General features: G+C 46.5%; 1 protein-coding gene across 2 annotated transcripts in view; it reads right to left on the bottom strand.

Moving 5' to 3' along the window:
* CPT1B (carnitine palmitoyltransferase 1B) overlaps positions 1-20,758 on the bottom strand; it is a 69,758-nt gene that overhangs the window by 29,448 nt on the left and 19,552 nt on the right. For both annotated transcript variants that reach the window (XM_060776318.2, XM_067469421.1), the window contains exons 4-8: positions 12,653-12,830; positions 8,801-8,902; positions 5,342-5,479; positions 4,925-5,002; positions 2,164-2,271 (exon numbers count right to left, since the gene is read on the bottom strand). In XM_060776318.2, the coding sequence (XP_060632301.2) occupies positions 2,164-2,271; positions 4,925-5,002; positions 5,342-5,479; positions 8,801-8,902; positions 12,653-12,830 (604 nt within the window). The remainder of the gene's footprint in view (positions 1-2,163; positions 2,272-4,924; positions 5,003-5,341; positions 5,480-8,800; positions 8,903-12,652; positions 12,831-20,758) is intronic.

Here is a 20,758-nt window from a genome sequence, read left to right as displayed (position 1 = left end):
AGGATTTCCATAGTCTTTTTGGACTGCCACTCCCTGTTATTTAACATCTACATCTGGCCACTTGCTGGGCTGGTGCGGAGCTTTGGCCTAGAGTGCTACCCGTATGCAGATGATACCCAGCTACTCTTGCGTCTCGAACCTGGGACAACCACCACGATTCCTGAGAACTTTAGGCTGTGTTTGGAAGCAGTGATGAGTTGGCTGCGAGCGAGCAGACTCAAAATGAATCCTGCTAAAACGGAGATCCTCTGGCCCGGCCAGCCGCCAGAATTAACCCAGTCTCCGCTGATTTCGATGGGGAAGCTCTGGTTCCGTCTGCCACTGTTTAAAGCCTTAAAGGGGTTGTGTTGGACTCATCGCTGACGATGGAGGCCCAGATCACGGCCATAAGGAAGCAGGCCTTTTCTCATCTTCGCCAGGCAAGGAAATTGGCATCCGACCTTTCAGTAGAAGCATTGGCAACGGTCATCCACGCAATCGTCACCGCGAGGTTGGACTATTGCAACACCTTATATGCTGGCCTTCCGAAGTCAACAACCCAGAAGATTCGGATGGTCCAAAATGCAGCAGCCAGTCTGCTAGCGGGATCATCTCTAAGATCCCATATGACACCGTTTCTGCAACAACTGCATTGGCTACCAAGAGAACATCGGATCTCTTACAAGATACTGATCCTGACATTGAGAGCACAAAATGGTCAAGGACCTTGATATCTTAGGGACCGTCTCATTCCTCTTCTCCATCAGTGGTCACCTCGATCCACCCAGGAAAATCTCCTCTACATACCGGGTCCTAGGGAGGCACATTTGGAAGCTACAAGGCGTAGTAAAGCTTTTTCGACCTATGCTCCAATTCTGTGGAACTCATGGCCTCCATACATTAGAGCAATGTCGGAGTTGCGACCTTTTGTAAAGGCACTCAAGACTTGGCTGTTTGGTTGTGCATTTAAGTCATCAGATCTCATTTGCCAAATAGTCATTGTTGAATATTTTTATGTTGTGTAAATGCTGTTTTAGACTGTAAGTCGCTCGGAGCACCTGGGTGGAGAGCCACTAATTAAGAAATAAAGTGAAGTGAAGTGAAGTGAAGAATCTTCCAGATAGCCACTAATGCTGGGAGTGATAGTCCAAAAAAGAGTCCCTTCTCCCAGGACAGAAGGACCACCAATGACTACACTAGGTGTGCCACTGTCCTGTCCATCAAATTACTGTTAAATAGCTACACTCTGTATCATAGTCCAAAGCAGTCTAAGGTCATCTACAGCAGTCAGTAAAAAGGAGGGTGAGACATAAGAGTAATCCAAACTCATTTCAAAAAATTTCAAAGCCAAGTAATCTCGCCAACACCAAGGCTGCAAGCCAAAACGTATTCCTGTAAGACTGTAGGTTTTATATAGCAATATTAAATGATCACTCACAAGCCGGTTTTGCTTGGAAATGGATATATTGCTTGTATCTCTGCAGCAAAGAAAGACACGACTGACTTTTTCCCACCACCACTTCCTTTTATACACCTTTTCTGCCCATCTCCCCCTCTTCTCAGTTTCCTCATTAGAACTTGTTGCTTCACAAGTTCCCATACAAGGTTTCCAACACCCTGTGCTGGCTTCAAAATGTCACAGAGAGAAAACTGAGGCAGCCAGGATGATTCAGTCAGGATGTCACGGAGGGAATTTGTGATGTCTTCATGCCGTCAGAAATTGACTCCTGACAATTCCACACACCAAAGTCAAGGTTCACCAGCAGAGATTCAGGCTGTAACAATTTCACCAACATTGCTTCCAGCAACTAACTGATCTTGCCTCCAGCTACTTATGCCACTTTCCCAAGTGATCCCACCTGTTGGCCCTCCTCTCACTCAACCAACTGGATCTCCTCAGTTGAATTCTATCAGTTCTTCATTGCAGCCGAGCTGGAATACTTAATTTGCTTCCTGAGGCTCCCAAATCCTGCCTGACTCTGTATCCCTATTTCCTTGGGACTGGGTTCCTCAGTGGTGGACTGCTCATGTTGTCAATCTATGTTTGCCCCTGACTCAGACGCTGGGTGAAGAAACCCTTCCCCTTCCATTTCATGACAAGGTGTCCCCAAAGATCTCTCAGTTCTGGGGACCCCTTCTTTGGCACCCACTATTGGGGGGGGGTCTCCTTGTGGTGTGACTCACAGGGGCCAAGTCCTCCCGGTCCAGCCGGCGTCGGTAGAGGAGAATGGAGTGGACGGCGTTTCCGGCGCGGGCGGCCTGGAGATGGGTTGGAGTGGCGTATAGGAAGTCCTGGCCAAGGAAAGAGAGAAAATGGGACGTTGAGACTGTTGGTGATGGTTGAGGAGCTGAGGCACCCATAAATCTTGCCTCTCTCAGCCCCCCCCCCCCCAACGAAGAGGCACTTCGGGGAGTCGTCTTAAACGGCGAATATATCCCCAACTCTCTATTTTGTTTGCTAAAATTGGGGGGTCGTCTTATAGCCCCAGTCGGTTTGTACCCTGGAATATACGGTAGTATAAAACAGACAAAGCCATAAAAACTAGGCCTGGGTAACAACGGAAAAATTTGTTTCTAAAATCGATTTGTATTTGGGGGTTTTTTTTGTTTCGATATTTAAAATAATTACAAAATTTTCCCTTAAAAAAGTTCAATATTTACGAAATTTCGTAAATGGTAAAAAATTAACGAATTGATTTCCGAAACAATAACGAATCAATTCATTAATGGCGGACGCGACCGCGAAATACGCTAAAAAACCTCCAAAACCTTCTGAAGCTTCCCTCTCCCTCTGTTCTTGACTGTTGGTGTGATATTATAATTTTTTTTCACTAATTAAACCATAAAACTGGCCCAGACATGCGGAAATAATAACGAAACGACCTCAAAACAATAACGAAACGAACACAATAATGAAATACGAAGCATTTACAAAACGTGTTTAAAAATTCGGTTTTTTTAATAATTACTCCAGAATGGTTCGTTATCGTTTTGTAATTGGAAAAATTAACGAATTATTAACGAATTACGAATTAACGAAACGAAACCGCCCAGGCCTAATAAAAACCAATCTTCAACGTCTCCTTACTAAAATCGTGATCCAAGTGCATCGTCAATCGTTCTGAATTCGTTCCGATTGTCAGGATTTGTAATGAAAACAAAGTATGAAATCATATCCAGGTACTAATTGCAGAGCCAGAACAACAAGACAAGTTTCCGAGGTTATTTATTTATTTATTTATCGTGTCATCAGCAACCATTGTATTACAATTCCAACAGAGCAAAACAAACACAGAGATTAAAAAGAAAAAGAAAAAAAAGAAAGAAAGAAAAACCACACAGATTTTGTAAATTTGGTATTTGGTTAAATGTCCTTTGACCAGTCTCTGGCCACTTGGAGTGCCTCTGGGGTTGCTGCAAGAAGGTCCTCCATCGTGCATGTGGCAGGGCTCAGGGTGCATTGCAGCAGGTGGTCAGTGGTTTGTTCTTCTCCGCACTCGCATGCCGAGGATTCCACCCTGTAGCCCCATTTCTTAAGATTGGCTCTGCATCTCGTGGTGCCAGAGCGCAATCTGTTCAGCGCCTTCCAAGTCGCCCAGTCTTCTGAGTGCCCAGGGGGGAGTCTCTCATCTGGTATCACCCATGAATTGAGGTGCTGGGTTTGGGCCTGCCACCTTTGGACTCTCGCTTGCTGGGGTGTTCCAGCGAGTGTCTCTGTAGTTCTAAGAAAGCTATGTCTTGATTTAAGTCGTTGACGTGCTGGCTGATACCCAAACAGGGGATGAGCTGGAGATGTCTCTGCCTTGGTCCTTTCACTATTGGCTGCTACTTCCTGGCGGATGTCAGGTGGTGCAATACCGGCTAAGCAGTGTAATTTCTCCAGTGGTGTGGGTCGCAGACACCCCGTGATAATGCGGCATGTCTCATTAAGAGCCACATCCACTGTTTTAGTGTGATGAGATGTGTTCCACACTGGGCATGCATACTCAGCGGCAGAGTAGCATAGCGCAAGGGCAGATGTCTTCACTGTGTCTGGTTGTGATCCCCAGGTTGTGCCAGTCAGCTTTCGTATGATGTTGTTTCTAGCGCCCACTTTTTGTTTGATGTTCAGGCAGTGCTTCTTGTAGGTCAGAGCACGGTCCAAAGTGACTCCCAGGTATTTGGGTGCGCTGCAATGCTCCAGTGGGATTCCTTCCCAGGTAATCCTCAGAGCTCGGGATGCTTGTCTGTTCTTAAGGTGAAAGGCGCATGTCTGTGTTTTAGATGGATTAGGGATCAGATGGTTTTCCCTGTAATAGGCAGTAAGAACACCTAGAGCTTCGGAGAGCTTCTGTTCTACCATCTCAAAGCTCCCTGCTTGAGCAGTAATGGCACGAGGTGATGAAACTAGAGTGCAATGCCTGACATCTGATGCAATCATGGTGCAATTCTGGGGCAATTTTGGGGTGATACAATACAATATATGCTTGGTCAGATCCAGGATAAAAATGGGACAGCTAACGTAATGACTGTGGATGAGAGTTTATGCTGTTGTTCTTGCTCCTGATGGTTCGTTAGGGAAAAAGAAGAAGGAAGATCGATGTGGGAGAATTGCTATCATAACCTCTGAGAGGAGAAGCGAATGAGAGGACTTGCTTTCGCACAGAGCTTTGCGTGTACGTATTGTCGGAATTGCAAGATAAAAGCCCTTCCTGATTGTAGAAAGGAACCTCTGCTGTCCTTGCCTGGGCTTGCTGTTCTAACTCGGCACTACAAGGTTACTAGGAGACTTAAGAGAACTTCCATCGCTCATAGATGGAGCACAAAATTACTAACAATGGAGAGGTGGTGTCGGACCTTTTTGGGCTTTCCCTACGAGTCGGCCACTCTCGTTGGCTGATGTGGCCATCCATTGGGAAGGTGACCACCTGTCTGTGCCCACCCTGAAGCCCCCCACCATGCTCACCATGACGTAGTAGTTGCTGTTGACCATGATGGGGCTCCTACCTCGCAGGTAGATGTACTCCTCCCACCAGTCACTCACCTGAGAGGGAAAGAGGGAAACAAAGGAAGGGGCTGAGAACCTAGCGGGTGATGGCTTGAGGAAGGGGCAAAACGCAGAAGGAGGGGAAAGGCTGGGTGGTCGTCTGCCAGGAGGGGTCAGGTGGTGTCTTCCTGAATGACAGAAGGACTAGGTGGCCTTTTGGGGGGGAAGGCTTCCAACTCGTCCTTCTCTGGAAGTTTTTAAACACAGGCTGGATGGCCACCTGTCAGGATGGCTTGGATTGGACACCATCCTAACATGTTAGAAGGGGGTTGGACTCAATGGCCTTTGGGGGTCCCTTCCGGAGAACGGTGTTGACCAATGACCTCTGGGACTCACGTAGTTGGTGGCCCACCAGGACTTGAGGAGGAGGTACTTCTGGAGCCGGGGGGCCAGGCGCTGCTCGAAGTCCAGGGCCAGAGCCTCCATGTCCAGGAATCGCTCGTCGTCCAGCAGTGGGCGGACAGAGTCCAGGTACTGCAGGGGAAAAGAGGGGGCTTTGGGCAAGGGGGGTTTGGGGAGAATCAAGCCTCTTCTGGACCACTCTATAAGCCCAAGAATGACCTGTGGCTGCCTCTCCAAACTACGACTCCCAGGGCTCCATAGCATTGAGCCATAGTAGTCCAAGTGGAGTCATACCAGTCCAAGTGGATGCATCCTATATCTCTCTCCAAACTACAACTCCCAGGGCTCCATAGCATTGAGCCATAGTAGTCCAAGTGGAGTCATAGCAATCCAAGTGGATGCATCCTATATATCTCTCCAAACTACGACTCCCAGGGCTCCATAGCATTGAGCCATAGTGGTCCAAGTGGAGTCATACCAGTCCAAGTGGATGCATCCTATATCTCTCTCCAAACTACGACTCCCAGGGCTCCATAGCATTGAGCCATAGTAGTCCAAGTGGAGTCATACCAGTCCAAGTGGATGCATCCTATATCTCTCTCCAAACTACAACTTCCAGGGCTCCATAGCATTGGGCCATAGCTGTCCAAGTGGAGCCATAGGAGTCAAGTGGATGCACCCTATATTTCTCTCCAAACTACGACTCCCAGGGCTCCATAGCACTGAGCCATAGTAGTCCAAGTGGAGGCCTCCTATATCTCTCTCCAAACTACGACTCCCAGGGCTCCATAGCATTGAGCCATAGTAGTCCAAGTGGAGTCATACCAGTCCAAGTGGATGCATCCTATATCTCTCTCCAAACTACGACTCCCAGGGCTCCATAGCATTGGGCCATAGCTGTCCAAGTGGAGCCATAGGAGTCAAGTGGATGCACCCTATATTTCTCTCCAAACTACGACTCCCAGGGCTCCATAGCATTGAGCCATAGTAGTCCAAGTGGAGTCATAGCAGTCCAGCTGGATGCATCCTATATCTCTCTCCAAACTGCAACTCCCAGGACTCCATAACATTGAGCCATAGCAGTCCAAGCGTGCATTCATGAATTTCTACAGTCTAGATGCATCCTATATATCTCTCCAAACGACAACTCCCAGGGCAGTTCAAGAAGGATCAGCCTGCATTCATTCTAGATGCATCGAATATATCTCTGCAAACTACGACTCCCAGGGCTCCATAGCATTGGGCCATAGCAGTCCAAGTGGGGCCTGCTTGCATTATTTCTACAGTCTAGATGCATCCTAAATATCTCTCCAAACTATAACTCCCAGGGAAGTTCAAGTGGGGTCAGCCTGCATTCACTCTAGATGCATCCTATAGATCTCTGCAAACTACGACTCCCAGGGCTCCATAGCATTGAGCCATAGTAGTCCAAGTGAAGTCATAGCAATCCAAGTGGATGCATCCTATATCTCTCTCCAAACTATGACTCTCAGGGCTCCACAGCATTGGGCCATAGCAGTCCAAGTGGGGCCTGCTTGCATTCATTCTACAGTCTAGATGCATCCTAAATATCTCTCCAAACTACAACTCCCAGGGCAGTTTAAATGGGGTCAGCCTGCATTCACTCTAGATGCATCTTATATATCTCTGCAAACTACAACTCCCGGGGCTCCATAGCATTAAGCCATAGCAGTTCAAGTGGGGCCTGCTTGCATTCATTCTACAGTCTAGATGCATCCTAAATATCTCTCCAAACTATAACTCCCAGGGCAGTTCAAGTGGGATCAGCCTGCATTAACTCTAGATGCATCCAATAGATCTCTGCAAACTACGACTCCCAGGGCTCCATAGTGTTGAGCCATAGCAGTTCAAGTGGGCCCTGCTTTCAGGGGCAGCTTGTTCATTACGCGAAGTAAGCGGTCGCAGAACACTTTTTTTTGCCAGGGGCGCAGAGGCACCTCTGTAAATGCCCCTCGACTGCCACTTGAGGAGCGCCCCCCCCCCAGCTCACAACAGCCCTAGCAGTCCGGGGGGAGCCTCGGCTTTCTTGCCTCGCTGCCGGGCAATCCTCTTCCGAAAGGGGCCGGGCCCTTGAGCCTCGCCTAGCCCCTCTCGTTCCTGCTTCACCCGGACACCGTGTACACGAGCAGAGCCGGTGCTCAACCGTTCTCCGCGTTCGATCCCTTCCTCATGACCGGCTCTCTTTCCTGATCCCCGGCGCTCCACCCGCCTCCTCTCCTCTCCCCAATCCACGGGTGGGCCAAGGGGCGGAACCACCGCGCCTGGTCCGCTTCGGGTCCGGAGGCGTGTCTGAAGACCCCAGCGTGCGCACCAAAAGTCACTTCTTCTCCTGACTTTCTCTTCAGCCATTGGGACCGAGAGAGAGAGAGAGAGAGAGAGAGAGAGAGCCCCTCCGTCTGGAGGTATCTCCCACCTCCGCTCCCTCCTTTGTTTTTGCGCCTACCTTTAGGAAAGCTGGGCATCTCTCTCTTCAGCCATTGGGACCAAGAGAGAGAGAGAGAGAGAGAGCCCCTCCGGCTGGAGGTATCTCCCACCTCTGCTCCCTCCTTTGTTTTTGCGCCTACCTTCAGGAAAGGTGGGCATCTCCACCTCTCTCTCTCTCTCTCTCTCTTGGTCCCAATGGCTGAGGAGAAAGTCAGGAGAAGAGGTGACTTTTGGTGCACAGGCCTTCAGGCACGCCTCCGGACCCAAAGCGGGCCAGGCAAGGGAGCAAGTGCGGCAAGTGTAGTCACTGGGATGTATAGTTCACCTACAATCAAAGAGCATTCTGAACTCCACCAATGATGGAATTGAACCAAATATGGCACACAGAACTCCCACGACAAACAGAAAATATATATCAATGATTGGGGGGGGGGACAAAATACTGTTTGCTTACCTTTGAAAATTACCTAGGGCCACCTCTGCCCGCTTTCATTCTACAGTCTGGATGCATCCTAAATATCTCTCCAAACTATAACTCCCAGGGCAGTTGAAGTGGGGTCAGCCTGCATTCACTCTAGGTGCATCCAATAGATCTCTGCAAACTACGACTCCCAGGGCTCCATAGCACTGAGCCACAGCAGTCCAAGTGGGGCCTGCTTGCATTATTTCTACAGTCTGGGTGCATCCTAAATATCTCTCCAAACTACAACTCCCAGGGCTCCATAGCACTGAACTACTACTACTACTACTACTACTACTACTTATTATTATTATTATTATTATTATTATTATTATTATTATTATTATGTGGGATCAAACACCATCAATTCTACTTTGTAGATGCACCCAAAGAGGTCTCTTACATAGAATGTTGTATAATGTGACCTTAACCCCAATTGACCGGACACAGCCAGACCCACAGCACACTAAGCAATGAGGCGGCCACTTCAGAAGGGGGCTTGACCCTTCCCCAATATGGTCCCTTTTGGCCACTGACCTTCCACTTACCCGCTGGATGGTGTCAGCCACCCGAGGAACGGGCAGCTTGGGCAAAGAGGTCTGGAAGCTGTACAGCATGGGATGGTGTCCGGACATCACTCTGACCGCAGCCTGGAAAAGGGGAGTGGGGTCAAGGGGGGGGGAGAGAGAGAGGTCAGTGCATCAAGCAGTCAAAGAAGCAGCCTTAGGCCACAGCCACCGTTGCTTGTGCTGACCACAAACTATATTCTTGGGCCAGAAGTCCTTCATTTCGTTAGGACTTTGACCATCCATGGCTTTCCTGCAAATACTCTGCTGAGGCACCAGCAATGGTTGCAGAAATGGCTTAAGGCTTTGCAAAAATGCAGCATCTCAGATTCCATTGCCTGGAGCCACGGCAGCTTAAAGCGGTGTCAAACTTCATTAACTCGACAGTGTAGACGCAACCCCAATCTCCCAGGTTGCATCTACTCTGGTGGAAGGAATGCAGTTTGCCACCACTTTCACTGCAGGAGGTGTGGACTAGTACTGTGGCTCAATGCGATGGAAACCTGGGAGTTGTAGTTTGGTGAGACATCAGGATGACGGGCCTTGCAAAACTACAACTCCTATAGCATTAAGACATGGCAGTTCAAGTGGGGTCAGGCTGTATTCATTCCACAGTGTGCATCTGGCATGGGCGAAATTCGGCCCTCTGAGTGTTTTGGACGTTAACTCCCACAATTCCTAACAGCCTATGTTGAAGCTGTTTGCAATTTATAATGTAGATTTCAAAGTATAGATGTATGTTTAAAATGCAGTAGCTATGTGCCGAGTGTAATATATTCCTGTGTGGAAAGAGTTAACTGAACCATGGAGGGAACGGCATTCCTAGAGAGGTCATAAATCAAGTGTATAGCAGCGTCCTGTGTCTTACTTCATATGTCACTCTGGAATGCAGGAGGTGTGGACTAGTACTGATAACAATTAGGAAGTTCACAATGTTACGGCATTCCTAGAGAGGTCATAAATCAAGTGTATAGCAGCATCCTGCATCGTGTGTCACACGTCACTCTGGAATGCAGGAGGTGTGGACTAGTACTGATAACAGTTAGGAAGTTCACAATGTTACGATCGGATGGTAAAGAAGCAAGTTTACGATGTGCTGAGTGTTAAGTAGCTTCTAATGTATATAGCTGTAAAATAAAGTAGTTATTAGCTTAAGGTGGCTGTGATTGATCTGTTCCTGCCTTGCTGTGCTGCCGATGACACTGACAGCCTACCAGCTATTAGGAATTGTTGAAGTTGGAATCCACAACACCCGGAGGGACAAAGTTTTTGTGGAGTTATAGGCCAGGAAAAATAATTCCCAAGACATGGGTAACTGAGGAGTTAAATTATTGAGTCGCCCGTGGGCTGAGAAAGGTGGTTGTTGGGGTTCAGCCTGAGTTTGAACTTGAACCTGATTCTCTGTTTGTTCCTCCTGATGCTAATGAAAATATATTTATTGATGCTAGTGGAAATGTACCTTTTGATGCCAATGCTCCTGAAATTAGTGAGGAAGAAACTGCTGTAGGTTTGGAAAATGCCAATGCTCCTAAAATTAGTGAGGAAGGAACTTCTGTAGATTTGGAAAATGAAAGTACCAGTGTTTCTGAGAATGTTTCAGAGGGAGACCTTGAACTTTCCCTCCCTTCTGCACCTGGTAACTGTAATGACAACAGAAGGGGCCAAATTTGGGAAGACAGAAGTAAATCACTCAGTTTGCGTCGATCCTCCCGAATTCAAGAATTAAAAACATTGGCTTCAAAACAGAAGGGCGGTTCACGGAACCGATTCTTGAGTTTTAATTGCCTTACGCCAGGCTGATTGCCTCAGTTCAGGCATCGTTTCAGAATTGATGAAGACCTTGGCAGTTCTCCCGGTTCCCTGGCCATAGTTTGGGAAGATTTCTAGGATATCAAGTACGGTTAGTGGATTGCTAACAGGTTCCAGTATTTCACAGTGAGGCTTTTGGTTTTGCTTTGTCCATTTAAATTCATGTTTGCTGATTTTGCTGTGGCTTTTGACTTGCATTTTTCCTTTATTTTGTAACCATTTTTCTTCAATAAAAAAGGATTGTTTTTCACAGTCAAGTGTGGTGGAGAGTTATCTTAGGGCCTCGTTCCCTGCTCTGGATTGCAACAGTGGTATACAAATATAGTAGATAAATAAATACATATTTAGTACATGGAGAGGCTGGACCAGAAATGTCATATCCGGGTGGGCAACAGTGACCAGCCCAGATGTCACGTCTGGGGGTGTCAACAGAGATAAGCTAGTAGGGGCAATGATTTATAAAGCTGGAACATGTGCTTCTTCTCTCTTTTCTGTCGCGACCGCCTCTCTGTAAGTAACTATAAATAGCTGGAAGTAGAAATAAAGGATTTACCATTCCGGTATGCTTGACTGAAAAAGCACAAAGGCAGGGGAAGAGCAGATAAGATGCAGTGCAGCGTGCATGTCACAGAGAACACTCGTACCTGTGGCTGCAAAATTCCAGGGGGCAGCTTGAATCCCAAGTGACCCCTGACAAGTTGGGCCACGCCTGGTGTAGATGCACCTAACTACAACTCCAAGGGTTCTATAGACTTGAGCTGCTGTTGGGGTTCAGCCTGCTCTGTGTGAACCTGAGCCCCAGTCTCTGTGTGAACCTGATTCTCTGATTGTATTTCTAACTGAGCAAGCCACTGAACATGTATCTCTCCCTGATTGTGTTGAAACTGTTGTTGATGCTGAGCTCAGTGGCGAGGAAAGTGAAACTGAACAGCCTGATGAAAATGTTTTGGAATCCAGCCGTGATAGTAGGCCTGGGCGGTTTCGTTTTGTTAATTCGTAATTCGTTAATGATTCGTTAATTTTTCAATTACAAAACGATAACGAACCATTCTGGTGCAATTATTTTAAAAAACGAATTTTTAAATACATTTTGTAAATGCTTCGTTTTTCGTTATTGTATTCGTTTCGTTATTGTTCTGAGGTCGTTTCGTTATTATTTCCGCATGTCTGGGCTAGTTTTATGGTTTAATTAGCGTCCGCCATTAACGAATCGATTCGTTATTGTTTCGGAAATCGATTCGTTAATTTTTTACCATTTACGAAATTTCGTAAATATCGAACTTTTTAAAAGGAAAATTTTGTAATTATTTTAAATAATGAAACGCAAAAACCCCCAAAAAACGAATCGATTTTAGAAACAAATTTTTCCGTTGTTACCCAGGCCTACGTGATAGCTCTCCAGAGGAAATCACACCTGGGTTTTTTTAATGAGGACCGAAGGGAACAGATAGCTAGAGACAGGAGTGATTCACAGTTTCTACGAAGGTCAAATAGATTACAGGAGAGACAGGCCCAGGCTTCAAAGTCAAGGGGCGTTTCAAGGAATAGTTTATTTGGTTTAAGGGGCCTCCTTCCGGGTGTCTCATTAGATCAAGCAACGTTTTGGACTGCGGCTGTGCCTTGGCAGAATTCCTGTGTTCCATGACCGGTAATCCCAGAGGCTTCTAGTTTTCAAGCACATGGTTAGTGGGATGCTAACAGGTTCCTGGTTTTTATATTCTGGTTTTTGGAATTTTGCTCAAGTTCAGAGATTCTACTGGCTGCTGTGTTTCCATTGTGGCTTTTTGACTTTGCATTTGCCTTTCTTTTGTAACCAATTTTTCATCAATAAAAAAGGATTGTTTTTCCTATAGTCCAGTGTGGTGGATTTAATCTTATGGTCTTATTTCCTGGTCTGGGATGCAACAGCTGCAACAGTTAAATTGGGCTCAAACTGTGTTCATTCTCCAGTGGAAAGGCATCCCAAGACATGAGGCCCCAGAGGAGAAGATGCCCACAGACACACAGCCCGCCCCAGAGACTCACGGCCCAGATCTTGGTGCTCCGGCCGATCTTTCCGTGAGGCTCAAACATCCAACCGTGGTAGGAGAGCAGCAGTCGTAGGGCCTGGCGGCGGAGCAGGACCCCCAGCATCCAGACCCCCGAGGAGAAGAGCAGGGCGCTTAGCAGAGAGCGGGAACGGGCACCCAGGCACCGGCGACAGCTGCAGGGGAGGAAGCAGCAAGGGGGGGGGGGTACTGGTGAAGCACTGCCTTCAAAGAAGGGGCTCCTCAAGCCTTTTGGGGGCGGCTCAGCAACAGGACACCCTCCAAGGCACCTTCCTGAATCCTAGCGTTGGGAGACCCCACAAGGGCCATCTAGTCCAACCCCATGAGACAGAAAGATAGATGGATGGATGGATGGATGGATGGGGAGATGGACAGCTAGACAACACATAAATTGACAGGTGGATGGACAGGAGGATGGAAGGACAGATAGACAGATGGATGGATGGATGGATAGATAGATAGATAGATAGATAGATGGACAGGACAATGGAAAGGCAGATAGATGGATGGATAAATAGACAGATGATTGAATGCTTGAGTTGGGAGATACACAAAGGACCTTCCAGTCCAAACCCCTATGAGATAGGTGGATGGACTGACAGACACACAGATATAGATGAAAAGGAGGGAGAGATGGATGGATGGATGGAGAGATGGACAACTAGATGACAGGTAAATGGACAGATGGATGGAGAGGACAATGGAAAGACAGATGGATGGATGGATAGATAGACAGATGACTGAATGCTTGAGTTGGGAGAAACACAAAGGGCCATCCAGTCCAACCCCCTATGAGATAGATAGATGGATGGACAGACAGACAGATACAGATGAAAGAGAGGGAGGGAGAGATGGATGGATGGATGGATGGATGGAGAGACGGACAACTAGATGACAAGTAAATGGACAGACAGATGGACAGGACAATGGAAAGTCAGATGGATGGATGGCTAGATAGACAGATGATTGAATGCTTGAGTTGGGAGATACACAAAGGGCCATCCAGTCCAACCCCCTATGAGATAGATGGATGGATGGACTGACAGACACACAGATACAGATGAAAGGGAGGGAGAGATGGATGGATGGATAGATGGAGAGACGGACAACTAAATGACAGGTAAATGGACAGACAGATGGACAGGACAATGGAAAGACAGATAGATGGATGGATAGATAGACAGATGATTGAATGCTTGAGTTGGGAGAAACACAAAGGGCCATCCAGTCCAACCCCCTATGAGATAGATAGATGGATGGACAGACAGACAGATACAGATGAAAGAGAGGGAGGGAGAGATGGATGGAGAGATGGACAACTAGATGACAGGTAAATGAACAGACGGATGGACAGGACAATGGAAAGTCAGATAGATGGATGGATAGATAGACAGATGATTGAATGCTTGAGTTGGGAGATACACAAAGGGCCATCCAGTCCAACCCCCTATGAGATAGATGGATGGACTGACAGACACACAGATACAGATGAAAGGGAGGGAGAGATGGATGGATGGATAGATGGAGAGACGGACAACTAGATGACAGGTAAATGGACAGACAGATGGACAGGACAATGGAGAGACAGATAGATGGATGGATAAATAGACAGATGATTGAATGCTTGAGTTGGGAGATACACAAAGGGCCATCCAGTCCAACCCCCTATGAGACAGATGGATGGACAGACGGACAGATACAGATGAAAGAGAGGGAGGGAGAGATGGATGGATGGATGGATGGAGAGACGGACAACTAGATGACAAGTAAATGGACAGACAGATGGACAGGACAATGGAAAGTCAGATGGATGGATGGCTAGATAGACAGATGATTGAATGCTTGAGTTGGGAGATACACAAAGGGCCATCCAGTCCAACCCCCTATGAGATAGATGGATGGATGGACTGACAGACACACAGATACAGATGAAAGGGAGGGAGAGATGGATGGATGGATAGATGGAGAGACGGACAACTAAATGACAGGTAAATGGACAGACAGATGGACAGGACAATGGAAAGACAGATAGATGGATGGATAGATAGACAGATGATTGAATGCTTGAGTTGGGAGAAACACAAAGGGCCATCCAGTCCAACCCCCTATGAGATAGATAGATGGATGGACAGACAGACAGATACAGATGAAAGAGAGGGAGGGAGAGATGGATGGAGAGATGGACAACTAGATGACAGGTAAATGAACAGACGGATGGACAGGACAATGGAAAGTCAGATAGATGGATGGATAGATAGACAGATGATTGAATGCTTGAGTTGGGAGATACACAAAGGGCCATCCAGTCCAACCCCCTATAAGATAGATGGATGGACTGATAGACACACACATATAGATGAAAGGGAGGGAGGGAGAGATGGATGGATGGATGGATGGATAGATGGAGAGACGGACAACTAGATGACACGTAAATGGACAAGTGGATGGACAGGATGATGGAAGGACAGATAGACAGATGGATGGATAGATAGATAGACAGATGACTGAATGCTTGAGTTGGAAGATACACAAAGGGCCATCCAGTCCAACCCCCTATGAGATAGATAGATGGATGGACAGACAGACACACAGATACAGATGAAAGGGAGGGAGAGATGGATGGATGGATGGATGGATGGAGAGATGGACAACTAAATGACAGGTAAATGGACAGACGGATGGACAGCACAATGGAAAGACAGATAGATGGATGGATGGATAGACAGATGATTGAATGCTTGAGTTGGACAATATATAAAAGGCTACCCAGTCCAAACCTCTATGAGATAGGTGGATGGACTGACAGACACACAGATACAGATGAAAAGGAGGGAGAGATGGATGGATGGATGGATGGATGGAGAGATGGACAACTAGATGACAGGTAAATGGACAGATGGATGGAGAGGACAATGGAAAGACAGATAGATGGATGGATAGATAGACAGATGACTGAATGCTTGAGTTGGGAGATACACAAAGGGCCTTCCAGTCCAAACCCCTATGAGATAGATGGATGGACTGACAGACAGACAGATACAGATGAAAGAGAGGGAGGGAGAGATGGATGGATGGATGGAGAGACGGACAACTAGACGACACGTAAATGGACAAGTGGATGGACAGGATGATGGAAGGACAGATAGACAGATGGATGGATGGATGGATAGATAGATAGATAGATAGATAGATAGATAGATAGATGGACAGGACAATGGAAAGGCAGATAGATGGATGGATAAATAGACAGATGATTGAATGCTTGAGTTGGGAGATACACAAAGGACCTTCCAGTCCAAACCCCTATGAGATAGGTGGATGGACTGACAGACACACAGATATAGATGAAAAGGAGGGAGAGATGGATGGATGGATGGAGAGATGGACAACTAGATGACAGGTAAATGGACAGATGGATGGAGAGGACAATGGAAAGACAGATGGATGGATGGATAGATAGACAGATGACTGAATGCTTGAGTTGGGAGAAACACAAAGGGCCATCCAGTCCAACCCCCTATGAGATAGATAGATGGATGGACAGACAGACAGATACAGATGAAAGAGAGGGAGGGAGAGATGGATGGATGGATGGATGGATGGAGAGACGGACAACTACATGACAAGTAAATGGACAGACAGATGGACAGGACAATGGAAAGTCAGATGGATGGATGGCTAGATAGACAGATGATTGAATGCTTGAGTTGGGAGATACACAAAGGGCCATCCAGTCCAACCCCCTATGAGATAGATGGATGGATGGACTGACAGACACACAGATACAGATGAAAGGGAGGGAGAGATGGATGGATGGATAGATGGAGAGACGGACAACTAGATGACAGGTAAATGGACAGACAGATGGACAGGACAATGGAGAGACAGATAGATAGATGGATGGATAGATAGACAGATGATTGAATGCTTGAGTTGGACAATATATAAAAGGCCACCCAGTCCAAACCTCTATGAGATAGGTGGATGGACTGACAGACACACAGATACAGATGAAAAGGAGGGAGAGATGGATGGATGGAGAGAGAGAGAGAGACAACTAGATGACAGGTAAATGGACAGACGGATGGACAGGACAATGGAAAGGCAGATAGATGGATGGATAAATAGACAGATGATTGAATGCTTGAGTTGGGAGATACACAAAGGGCCATCCAGTCCAACCCATTATGAGACAGATGGATGGACAGACGGACAGATACAGATGAAAGAGAGGGAGGGAGAGATGGATGGATGGATGGATGGATGGAGAGACGGACAACTAGATGACAAGTAAATGGACAGACAGATGGACAGGACAATGGAAAGTCAGATGGATGGATGGCTAGATAGACAGATGATTGAATGCTTGAGTTGGGAGATACACAAAGGGCCATCCAGTCCAACCCCCTATGAGATAGATGGATGGATGGACTGACAGACACACAGATACAGATGAAAGGGAGGGAGAGATGGATGGATGGATAGATGGAGAGACGGACAACTAAATGACAGGTAAATGGACAGACAGATGGACAGGACAATGGAAAGACAGATAGATGGATGGATAGATAGACAGATGATTGAATGCTTGAGTTGGGAGAAACACAAAGGGCCATCCAGTCCAACCCCCTATGAGATAGATAGATGGATGGACAGACAGACAGATACAGATGAAAGAGAGGGAGGGAGAGATGGATGGAGAGATGGACAACTAGATGACAGGTAAATGAACAGACGGATGGACAGGACAATGGAAAGTCAGATAGATGGATGGATAGATAGACAGATGATTGAATGCTTGAGTTGGGAGATACACAAAGGGCCATCCAGTCCAACCCCCTATGAGATAGATGGATGGACTGACAGACACACAGATACAGATGAAAGGGAGGGAGAGATGGATGGATGGATAGATGGAGAGACGGACAACTAGATGACAGGTAAATGGACAGACAGATGGACAGGACAATGGAGAGACAGATAGATAGATGGATGGATAGATAGACAGATGATTGAATGCTTGAGTTGGACAATATATAAAAGGCCACCCAGTCCAAACCTCTATGAGATAGGTGGATGGACTGACAGACACACAGATACAGATGAAAAGGAGGGAGAGATGGATGGATGGAGAGAGAGAGAGAGACAACTAGATGACAGGTAAATGGACAGACGGATGGACAGGACAATGGAAAGGCAGATAGATGGATGGATAAATAGACAGAGGATTGAATGCTTGAGTTGGGAGATACACAAAGGGCCATCCAGTCCAACCCCCTATGAGATAGATAGATGGATGGACAGACAGACAGATACAGATGAAAGAGAGGGAGGGAGAGATGGATGGATGGATGGATGGATGGAGAGACGGACAACTAGATGACAAGTAAATGGACAGACAGATGGACAGGACAATGGAAAGTCAGATGGATGGATGGCTAGATAGACAGATGATTGAATGCTTGAGTTGGGAGATACACAAAGGGCCATCCAGTCCAACCCCCTATGAGATAGATGGATGGATGGACTGACAGACACACAGATACAGATGAAAGGGAGGGAGAGATGGATGGATGGATAGATGGAGAGACGGACAACTAAATGACAGGTAAATGGACAGACAGATGGACAGGACAATGGAAAGACAGATAGATGGATGGATAGATAGACAGATGATTGAATGCTTGAGTTGGGAGAAACACAAAGGGCCATCCAGTCCAACCCCCTATGAGATAGATAGATGGATGGACAGACAGACAGATACAGATGAAAGAGAGGGAGGGAGAGATGGATGGAGAGATGGACAACTAGATGACAGGTAAATGAACAGACGGATGGACAGGACAATGGAAAGTCAGATAGATGGATGGATAGATAGACAGATGATTGAATGCTTGAGTTGGGAGATACACAAAGGGCCATCCAGTCCAACCCCCTATAAGATAGATGGATGGACTGATAGACACACACATATAGATGAAAGGGAGGGAGGGAGAGATGGATGGATGGATGGATAGATGGAGAGACGGACAACTAGATGACACGTAAATGGACAAGTGGATGGACAGGATGATGGAAGGACAGATAGACAGATGGATGGATAGATAGATAGACAGATGACTGAATGCTTGAGTTGGAAGATACACAAAGGGCCATCCAGTCCAACCCCCTATGAGATAGATAGATGGATGGACAGACAGACACACAGATACAGATGAAAGGGAGGGAGAGATGGATGGATGGATGGATGGATGGATGGATGGATGGATGGATGGAGAGATGGACAACTAAATGACAGGTAAATGGACAGACGGATGGACAGCACAATGGAAAGACAGATAGATGGATGGATGGATAGACAGATGATTGAATGCTTGAGTTGGACAATATATAAAAGGCTACCCAGTCCAAACCTCTATGAGATAGGTGGATGGACTGACAGACACACAGATACAGATGAAAAGGAGGGAGAGATGGATGGATGGATGGATGGATGGATGGAGAGATGGACAACTAGATGACAGGTAAATGGACAGATGGATGGAGAGGACAATGGAAAGACAGATAGATGGATGGATAGATAGACAGATGACTGAATGCTTGAGTTGGGAGATACACAAAGGGCCTTCCAGTCCAAACCCTATGAGATAGATGGATGGACTGACAGACAGACAGATACAGATGAAAGAGAGGGAGGGAGAGATGGATGGATGGATGGAGAGACGGACAACTAGACGACATGTAAATGGACAAGTGGATGGACAGGATGATGGAAGGACAGATAGACAGATGGATGGATGGATGGATAGATAGATAGATAGATAGATAGATAGATAGATAGATAGATGGACAGGACAATGGAAAGGCAGATAGATGGATGGATAAATAGACAGATGATTGAATGCTTGAGTTGGGAGATACACAAAGGACCTTCCAGTCCAAACCCCTATGAGATAGGTGGATGGACTGACAGACACACAGATATAGATGAAAAGGAGGGAGAGATGGATGGATGGATGGAGAGATGGACAACTAGATGACAGGTAAATGGACAGATGGATGGAGAGGACAATGGAAAGACAGATAGATGGATGGATAGATAGACAGATGACTGAATGCTTGAGTTGGGAGATACACAAAGGGCCTTCCAGTCCAAACCCTATGAGATAGATGGATGGACTGACAGACAGACAGATACAGATGAAAGAGAGGGAGGGAGAGATGGATGGATGGATGGAGAGACGGACAACTAGACGACACGTAAATGGACAAGTGGATGGACAGGATGATGGAAGGACAGATGGACAGATGGATGGATAGATAGACATATGATTGAATGCTTGAGTTGAGAGATACACAAAGGGCCATCCAGTCCAACCCCCTAAGCGATAAGTGGATGGACAGACAGACAGATACAGATGAAAGGGAGGAAGAGATGGATCGATACACAAACAGATAAATGGACAGACAGATGGGTGTACAGATGGACAGATGAATGGATAGAGAGGCAGAAAAATGATTGAATTCTAGATTTGGAAGAGACCCCAAGGACCACCCAATCCAACCCCCTAAGGGATAGATAGATAGATAGATAGATAGATAGATAGATCAATAGATAATAGATAGATAGTCAGAAGGACATATGGACAGATAGATAAATAGGTAAATATATGGAGGGACAGGTGCCAGGATGGATGGTTGGGTGGATAAATAGATAGAGAGGGATTAGAGAGAGAGAGAAGGACAGCCAATTAGAGGATAGACTCATAAAGCTGGAAGAGGCATCAAGGGCCATCCAGTCAAATCCCCAAAGATTGATGGACACATGGATGGATGGATGGACGGACGGACAGATAGACAGACGGATAGATAAACAGACAGACAGACAGATGGGATGGATGGGATGATAGATGGATGGATAGATAGATAGATAGAGATAGATAGATAGATAGATAGATAGATAGATATAGATACATAGATACATAGATACATAGATTAGATACATAGATAAAAGATGGGGTGGATGGGATGATAGATGGATGGATGGATGGATGGATGGATGGATAGATAGATAGATAGATAG

The sequence above is a fragment of the Anolis sagrei genome, chromosome 5, assembly GCF_037176765.1.
Source record: "Anolis sagrei isolate rAnoSag1 chromosome 5, rAnoSag1.mat, whole genome shotgun sequence".
Classification (NCBI taxonomy): domain Eukaryota; kingdom Metazoa; phylum Chordata; class Lepidosauria; order Squamata; family Dactyloidae; genus Anolis; species Anolis sagrei.
This window is presented reverse-complemented; position numbering and strand designations above follow the sequence as displayed.